This window comes from Teleopsis dalmanni, chromosome 1, assembly GCF_002237135.1.
Source record: "Teleopsis dalmanni isolate 2A chromosome 1, ASM223713v2, whole genome shotgun sequence".
NCBI classification, from domain to species: domain Eukaryota; kingdom Metazoa; phylum Arthropoda; class Insecta; order Diptera; family Diopsidae; genus Teleopsis; species Teleopsis dalmanni.
The window spans coordinates 38,688,303-38,698,259 of record NC_051846.1 but is presented as its reverse complement, the minus strand read 5'-3'; the positions used below and the strand labels follow the sequence as shown (position 1 = coordinate 38,698,259).

The following is a 9,957-nucleotide window of genomic DNA, read 5'->3' as shown; positions in this document are numbered from 1 at the left end:
ACATAATATAATCCAGTTAAATTAACGTTTCTCTCTAACTCTGAGCAATGAAAGTGGCCTTGCAATGGTTACTCTAACGCCGCCACTGTATGAAAAAGGTCCTTTCTAGTTAAATAAATTTTGTTTTAGTTCTAATTTAATTTATTTCATAGTACATTTCGTTAAATTTAGTATTTTGTAGAAGTTTATTGCACTCCTAAAAATTCACACGCCTTCTTTTCTAAAAACATTTTTCATTTTTTAACAAAATTAACATCTGCTAACTTTCACTTAACCTAGCACTTAACCTAGCACTTAACATGCAATAACGACATTAACAAAAATACATTTGAAATGCTTTAAAGTTAAAATAACGCAACATAAGATAACAACGCATTGCTTCAATGTCATCGCTTTAATCATTAAATTTAACATAAAAACAATAATGAAATCAAATCAACTAACAAATTGCAAAATCCACAGAAATGAAAAAATTAACACAGATTTACCACATATAAGAAATACTCATTCTCAAGGATTGGAAAGCAGTGGTTATCAGGAGCAAATACTATAGCAAAAACCAAACTAAATGCTTGCAAATTGAGAGCTTCAAAAACCATGCCACACCCACTTAATATTGAAACATAATATATACTAATAACATAAAAAATATATATAACAAAAAAAAAAATTATGGTGGTTCAACTTTAATCCCTAATCGTCCCTTATTCTGCTTCCTTACGCTACTCCAAAAAATATTTACCCACTCTTTCGAGATAAAATTCTTTCATTATTTGCTTAAGTTTTCTTTAACTAATAAAGAAAAATTACTAATTATGTTTTATATATATAAACTATGAAAAAAAAAATACAACAAAAACTAGGTGCACTTAAAAATAACATCATTGACATGTCAAGTGACGCTTTCCAAGAACGGCACAATCACTTCATTGATGCAATATTCGAGCGCATCAATCGCATTGTATCCGACAATTATGACCCATTTGTTGTACGTTTAAATGCTAGAGCTGCACCCAAAGATGCCTCAAATCTGCCAGCGAAGCCCGTCAAATCACATTCTCATTCCACCGCACCAACAAAGAAATTGTGAGTTTATTTCGATTTCCTTTCAACCTAAACATTTAACCTTACTTCTAAAACCAAACCCAATCAATTTGTTTCGCTTTCTTTACGATTTTATCTTTACGACTTCATATAGAAAAAATACCAAATCCGAACCTAGACAAAATTCCGAGATTTCGAGTGAAACCTTCGAGCCACGCAGCAGTGACAATGATTCCAAAATACAAAGCAAATTGCAACAACAACTACAACAATTGCAACAGGAACAACAAAAGATTAAGGACATCAAAAAAACTGATGGTGAAAGTTCTGAAAAAAAGACGGATGCGTTAGTTAAGGATGCGAACGAAAAAACTGCACCGGAAGTACGCACTAGAGTCACAAATGATGCTGATACTGTGGAAAATGTGAAATCAGCAAATCAAAAGAAAGTCAATACAAAAGGACACAAACAAGGCACAAAAAAAGTTGCTGGCAATTCTGCTGCAACGGCAAGTGCAGCAAATAAAGTGAAACAAAGTGGCAACACCAATAAAAAAGCCGTAGCCGGTAAGGATGTCGAAAAATTACAAAAAGCTGAAGGTACATTGTCCGGTTTGGCATCGTTGAAGCGTGTCGGCAACGTCAAAGTAGTTGCTGATCCGGAAGGACGCAATTCAACCATTAAAGCTAAATTTACATTGGGTCCTCTGATATTACGAGTGGAGAAGTCATTCAAACGTGGCGGTGTACGCAGTGTTAAGAGCGCCACTGCACGCACAAACGAAATGATCGGACGCATTAAGTTTAGTGTCATCAATGATCGCGCTTCATTGTTGTCAATTAAAGTGCAACAACCAAAGCAGGTGAGAATTTCAATTAATTAAATACGAAATTCAAAATGCAAGGAAATAAATAAGAAATAATTTTAATTAAAATACTGAGTAATACATAAAATAAAGTCACATAAAATGAAATAAAAAAATAAATAAGTAAATTAAAACAAAATAAAATGAAATAAAAGAGGTAAGATGATATAAAAAATTATATGACATGAAATAAAATCAAATAATGAAACATAAAAATGATGAAAATAATAATAATAAATTAAACTAAATAAATAAATAAATATGTAAAATAAAACGATATCAAATGAAAGCAAATAAAAACAAAATTATTAAATTAGATGAAATAAATTAAAATAAAATAAAAAAAAAAAACAAAATAAATAAATATAAAATAAAATAAAATAAAATAAAATAAATAAAATAAAATAAAATAAAATAAAATAAATAAAATAAAATAAAATAAAATAATATAAATAAGATTAAATAAAATAAAATAAAAATAAATAAAATAAAATAAAATAAATAAGATTAAATAAGATTAAATAAGATTAAAAATAAGATTAAATAAAATTAAATAAAAAATAAATAAAATAAAAATAAAATAAAATAAAATAAAAAATAAAATAAAATAAAATAAAATAAAATGAAATTAAATAAAATAAGATAGAATAAAATAATGTAAGATAAAATAAAATAATGGAAGATGAAATAAAATTAAGTAAAATAGAATGAAGTAAAATAAATTAAAATAAAATAAAATGAAGTAAAATAGAATAAAAATAAATAAACTTAAATTGAAGAAATAAATTTAAGCAGTAGAAAAAATATGATATAAAGCAGAGTCATATAATTTAAACAAAGCAAAATAAATTATAATAAAATGAAATATGCATACTGCTATAAAAAATCTGATATATCTAGAAAATACTGTATTAAAAAAAATATTTGTAGAATAATAAAAAGTAACTTAAGTAACATAAAATATTGAAAAATAAACCTTGACAACAAAAAAAAAACTTTAAATAAAAGAAATTAAATATAATACAGAATGCATGTAACAATAATAATAATATGAAAAAAAAAATGAAATAACAAGTTAAATAATATAAAATTAAATAAAAAAAAGAAAATCACTGTTGGGATGAATGAAAATATTTTTCGAGGTAAAAGGTAGGATATTATGATATATATAAATAATAATTTTGCATTAAATAAAATCATATTTTTTATTAAAGAATGCAATTGATATTGTTTAGTGAACCCTGAATTCAATGTTAAAATAATCAACTTTTTATTGCTACTGCAAATATGTTGTTATATTACATCAATTAATTTGATATTCATATCGAAGCTTTAAATATAGTTTTTAATTATGTAAAAATCTTTGAAGTGAAGAAAAAATTATTGATAAATAGGTGAATGAATTTTTAAAATATTGTAAAATAATATGCGTAAACAATATGATATTATAATAACAAAGCAAATATTTTTCAGAGTTTATTTTTTAAAATATATATTATATTACATATTTAATGTTAAATAAAAACTTAATTTTAAATTTTTTTTGTAATAAAAAAATTCAATTTTTTTTGTTTGATTACCAGGTTCAAGTTGAGAGCAAGGACAATCATGACCGCACACGAGAGTTCGTTTGGAGGCGTACACCCAAAATTGCTAAATTGGTCAATGAAAAACTAAAATTGGCAGCTGAGTCACTTTTCACGCCACAAGGCGTGGAAGTAGTGCGACTATAAGTTCAAAATTTTAGTTAGTTTTATTTAATTAGCATAAAAATCATCAACAAAAGATAGCATTTATTATTTATTTAAAACTATTTATAAAAAAATATTTGTTTAAAATTACTAAAATATATATTTATTTTAAATTATTTATTTAAAAATTAATTATTTTAAATTATTTATTTAAAAATTTTATTTAAACTTTGAATTTAATTATTTATTTTTTTTAAAAATCAATAATTCATTTTTAGCTATAATAAGCAAATCAAAATAAATAAATGAATTTATTTAATAAAAAATAAAATTAAAGGAATTATTTCTTTTTAATAAATTGAAATATAAGTTTACTAATAGTAAAATTTTAAAAATTTTTAGATAGGGCAGCACAAAAGATCAACCATGGTCGCAGTGCTCAGCTCCGTTGAGAGCTGGTACGCAGCTTATTTCTATTTTAGATAGGGCGAAGGACCTAGCACTCCAGTTCCTTATAATTAGTTAACTTTCTACACTTAACTTCTTACAGGACACTGTAGACTTAATTACCACATGAAGATTATAGGCGCGGTAGAAAGTGATTCCTGTCGACTCTGTCATGAGGAGAAGGAAACATCAGAACATGTTCTATGCAACTGCTCAGCGGTGGCAAGACGTAGACTCGACTACCTTGGTAGCGGGATCGTGGTCCCAAATCAAATAGGTAAAATTAAGCCCACTGCAATTATAAGATTTATAAATAGTGTAAAATTGTCCTAGCTGGGCCAAGGCGCACAATAGATCTTTTTAGGTCGGGGTGCGACAAATAGCCTATTTAAATAATAATAATTAGTTAACTTTAAAATCGATTTTAATGTTTACTCACAAATAAATAAATAAATTTTTTTAGTATTTTAAATAAAAGAATATTAAATTGAAAAGTGGGAAAATTTATTTTAAAAAGCTATGTTATCATAGTGAGCTAATGAAAAACTTTTTTTTTATATTCCCAAGAAATCAAGATTTCATAAAAAGATACTCGTCTTACACCTTACAAAAAACTAAATATTTTCAATTCGTTTGAAGGAAACTGATATCTACAGTTTCCTCCAACATGGTAACTGAAATTGATTAAACAAATTTTTGAGTCCCATTTAATGCCTTAATTACTAATTCTGTTTCAGTTTAATTACTTAATAAAAATTTTTCCATTTTAAATCTTTATAAACAGAATTAATTAAATCATCCTGATATGCAACGTTCTCATAAAAGTAGACCTAATAAATATTTTGACTAACAGATAAACAAAAGGTGAGTTTGCAAATATGCAATGACCAATCCGCCACATGTTGATGAATAAACTAAAACGTGACCAAATCCACGAGTACTCAACATATGTACACCCATTACGCTAATTTGTTTACACTATTCCTCGTAGGTATTGGATTAGAACCTACATGCAGTGGTCTGCGAAAATGTATGCAAATAACCGATCAGTGAATAGCTTAGAAAGGTGAGATAAAACTTTTGTTGTTTATTTATGTACAAACATTAGGTACAGATACTTTAACGAAATAAAGTACTTTAAGCTGGTTTTGTACAAAATGTGATTAAAGCTGGAGGGACTTAACTGCATCAGCTTTAAACAAAGGGATACTAGGGTATTCAATAATAGGACAGACTCCAAAAATAAATTTTTTAAAAGAATATATGGAAAAATGGCTTTGGTTTCAGTTTAGGAAATTAGTTTTATATTTACAGAAGTAAATAGACGCTTTCAAAATAACATTGATGATGTCCCAAGACCTCAATTAATTTAAAAAATTTTTTTCAAAATTTCATTAAACAAGAATTATATTTATACTTTTGTTTCTTTGCTTGATAAAATAAGAATTAGTGCTTACTAAATAGTGTTCGTAAACACTAGATTGACCGACAGTAACCAGTATTCCATTAAAACATAGTATTGAGTTATTCAGTTGATTTAATTGAAGTAGGGTTTGAAGCCCTGCATTTCTGACTGACGGAATATATATTGCATTCGTTTTATAAGAGTGCAATTTTGAATAAGGCTCACACTTACTTCAAACAGTTTTCGCGCTTTATTTTCGATGTACTTTTGTACATACTCGACTCTCAAGTCTTTGTATATATCTTTATTCCTGTATTACAATGGTGCTTATAGCATACGTCTCAATACAATATTCCATTAAGTTTGAACTTTCTAATGGTGGGAGTAGCAGCATTGCCATAAGGATCACAACTATAAATTACTTCAGGTTTAATTATTTGGTCTTACAGCAAAAAGTTTTATTTTTCAGACTAATTTATTCTTATATGAATAATTTCAGACCATTTAGAGTTATATTACAAGTCACGTTTTGGACCCCTATAATTCTGTAGCCAAGTGTATCATCTGTTGTAAGTTAAATATTGAACATTACATTCCCATTCTGTTTTCAAGTTATTGCTTCTATTATTGTTTTTTTCTAGGATTTTGATTGTACAACTTGTAATAGAAGTGGCTTTCGTTTCTTTAACATCTACTCCAATTCTTCATGCTCAGAAAGTGTCTCATTATCTTATCAATATGAAGTTGTAAATTGTTTACAATGGAATAAGCTTTGCATAATGCAGGTCTCTTCAGTAAAGAGTAAAATTATATTCATAAATTTCAAATCTGCCTCATACAAAATTATACAATAAGGAGAATTTTGAGGAATAAACCTACTATAATTTTATTTGTAGATACAAAGTGGTTTTGGACTTTGACCAAGAACGGTATTGTATTAAAAACTAGTTACGAGAAGTTAATCATTTTAACTAAGTTATTGTATCATATCAAATTTTTGTTGACGATTCGTTTAATGCATCACACCATATCAAACACTTTGGCGAACCCAGAGAACTAGCAAACGATAGAGTCATATGTGGTTCAGGTCCTCAAAGCGAAGAAATTACACCCAGAAAGAAGAAGCAGAAATTGGTGTGGTACATGGGACAGACATCAAAAAGTGTGGTGAAAAAGTGGAGTTCTGGACGCATATCGACAATCAAAAGAGTATGGTTTGCAACGCCAATATAAATGGGACTCTTCCGAAAGTGAATGCAAAAGCGGTCCCAGAGAAGAAAAAGTATTTTCGAAGAAAGCGTGTTTCAGTTCGTATAATATTAATATGTTAGGGAATCAAACGGGCACACCATTTCGCAGACAACCGGTTTAACGGTCCATTGAGTAAAAAAAAAAAACAACAAATCAAATTCCTTAGTGTTATTAAACTGCATTGTTCTAGTTGAATTTATTTCGCAGAGAACTTTGCTTATACTTTGAGAAACTCTTGCAAACTGAAAATTATTGGAAAGGTTATTTTGGAAATCGAACTGTTCCCTGGGAATGAAATCTTTAGCTATAACTATATATTTGATTTTTTTCAATACTTTGTTTGTTGTAAATTTATCTATAGCAGGCACGAAACTTATAGGGAACTAATTGTCATATAAAAAAGGTCCGTTCCAAATTTTGGAAAGATCACCATAACTGCAAATTTCTAGGTTTGCGGTAAGATAGCTGGAGAAAATAATGCGTTAATGATATCTGTAGTTTCTGTTTATACTGTCAACAGAAAATATTTCAAATAGTTAATTTATTTATTTATATTTATATATATATATATATAGTGTGATTGAATCTATGTGGGCTATATCTAATGTTTTAATATTATGTCACTGGAGGAAGATTAATACCTATATTATATACTTCAATAAATAATGTTGAGAGTCTTCATGTAGAAAAAAAAATTGGTTCTTTCCATAATAATTAGTAGAATTTCTTTTTTTTTTCAGAGAAAAGTTGACTACTGTTTTTTAAATTATAATTTTTTTAATATGCTTTTTAAATTTTTTTTATATGTGTCTGTCTTTGGTTTACCCCTTTTATAAAACCTTTAAGTATTTTTTGTGACTTTTATAAAAATTTTAATTTAGTTTCTACACATTTTATATAGCTCTTCCGTATTTTTTTTTTTTTGTTTTTTTTTGTGCATTATTTATATTGTTTTTATGTCGCATATATTTCCGCTTTTATTATTAAAACGACTCTCAACAAAACATCTTCATAAAGACACCTATAAGTATGCTAGAGTTTTGGATTTATTTCGCCCATATATTTATTTGCTCTTTGTTTATGTGTTGGTAACGGAAACATTTAAAAAAAGCCAGACAGACAGTTGAAGAGCTGAAAATTCTATCTAGCATAAGCAAGTGCCAGAATCCTTATGATTGCTCATTTTACATGGTCACAGCAGTGTAAAGAGTGAGAACATTTAAACCTGTCGTCGTTAGGCTTTAGTCTTTTAAACAAATACATCACCACTTGGTATTAAAATTTTCCAAAGGCTAAAGGACGAGACATGTCGACAACATAACAAGTATGTTATTGTTGTTGTTGCTGCTGTTGCTGTTGTTGTTGTTGTTGTTGATTGTCTTCTCGGCAATGTTGTTGACGTTCTTACTGATGCGCATCAACAACTCCCTTTCAAATTGATAATTTTGTAGGATGCATCTAACTACCTATACATTGGGGGCGTGAGATGCTATTCGAGCGATGGCTTTGCAAGAGCAATAGCATGGAAAGAAAGTGTTGCTTTTATGGCACGACATCTATAAGAAGGGAATTACAGAAAAAATAGCAGAATAGCAAGAGAAGCGTAGGACAAGCGGCAGTAGGAGCAAATGAATTGAATATGTTGCACTTCAGCTAAAGGTTAATGTTGAAATATAAATGAAAACAAGCTGCTGCTAAGTTGCAAGCTGCAAGTATACATTACCGAGAGAAAGTAGGAAACAGAAAACAGGTGAAATTACATTTGCTTATATTCGAGCTACGAGTAGCGTTTCTTATGAATGCATATGAATGAAATTTAATTTGTGTATAAGTATTTTTTTTCGTATTTTTGAAATTCACTACAGTTTTGTTGATTATTTTTTTTATACTGCTTTTTTCTCTTTTTGTTTATAATGTGCAAATAAACACAAATGTTGCACCAAAGTTAACAGAAGCAGTCAACTGAATCATGAGACAAGTCAAACAGACCAAACCATTTCCTTCCGTTTTATGTGTACAAACACTGACATACCATTTTCATTTTAATGTATATAGGTATGTGTCTATTTAAGTATATATATATATATACATATATATATATATATAGAATATGCAGCTGGGTTTTCAGTTCCATTGTTGTTGTTGCTGCAGCTATACGTGCAGGTTGGCAACAATATCAGCTCGTTTGCTTAGCCAAGTGAGTTCATCTGGTTTTATGGTTTGATGGCGTTGTATAAACGACAAAAGCTATAAAAAGCCAACTTTAAGGCCTCTTCAGGATAACTACTATTTACGGAAGAACTCAACTCAACTCAACTCTTTTCAGTGTTCATTATTGCATAAATTTTTTATTTATTTTTATTTTATTTTAACATTATTATTTTTTAACATTTTTGTGATATATTTTTATGCGATTTAATGCAATAAAAAATAATGTTAAATTAGTAATTTTATTTTAAAAATATTCATTATTATTTAAATAAATATAAAATTTTTTTTTTTAGATTTGAATTATTAATAAATGTTTAAAATAAAATATTATTTGTGGCTTTATTTCTGCAGCTGCTATTTATCAATCTTTACAAGTAAAAAAATATATTAAATGTAATTATTTTCCATGGAAAAAATTTTAAAATAGAATAAATATTATTTAAATTTTTTTCTTAATTTAATATAACAAAAACTAGTTTAACAAACTTATTTCATTTAATGTGGCAGTAAATTATTTTAATTCACTATTACCAGATCACACATCATATTAAACAAAATAGAAAAAAATTGTGCCATAAGTTGCCAGAGTTTATTTTTTATGTAGAATTTTTTTCTAATGATTTTAATTTTTTATCTCGTAAAAGTTTGAATAAGTTTTTTCTATAATCTGCTATTTTATTCATTACTAATAAAATTTATGCCATAATGCTTTTAATTATTTATGATTTCCGTATAGAATATGGAGTCATGGACTATGAAGTGGCATACGGAAAAGTCCTGCAGAAAGCACTTCATTTATATGGTACTGTAATGTATATAACATCACAGTATCTCATTACTGAGGTTCTCATAATTTCAGATATAAATTAAAAAATACTTTTAATTTAATACTTCATATTTTCAATTTAAAATGTATGAATTTTAATAAATTTGATCTTTTTTATTGTGATAAAGAGTAATAAATTTAAATTAAATAAATTTATTTAATAATGACAATTGGACTTAAGTCAAGAAAGAAATTATTTAGGCAAGACTCATTTTT

At 27.3% G+C, this 9,957-nt stretch overlaps 1 protein-coding gene across 1 annotated transcript in view; it reads left to right on the top strand.

Annotated features, from left to right (window-relative positions):
- LOC119679793 (MATH and LRR domain-containing protein PFE0570w-like) overlaps nt 1–3,684 on the top strand; it is a 22,340-nt gene extending 18,656 nt beyond the window's left edge. The window contains exons 5-7 of the mRNA XM_038092338.1: nt 864–1,086; nt 1,199–1,907; nt 3,494–3,684. Coding sequence (XP_037948266.1) covers nt 864–1,086; nt 1,199–1,907; nt 3,494–3,643 — 1,082 coding nt within the window. The 3' untranslated portion in view covers nt 3,644–3,684. The remainder of the gene's footprint in view (nt 1–863; nt 1,087–1,198; nt 1,908–3,493) is intronic.
- The last annotated feature ends 6,273 nt before the right edge of the window (nt 3,685–9,957 follow it).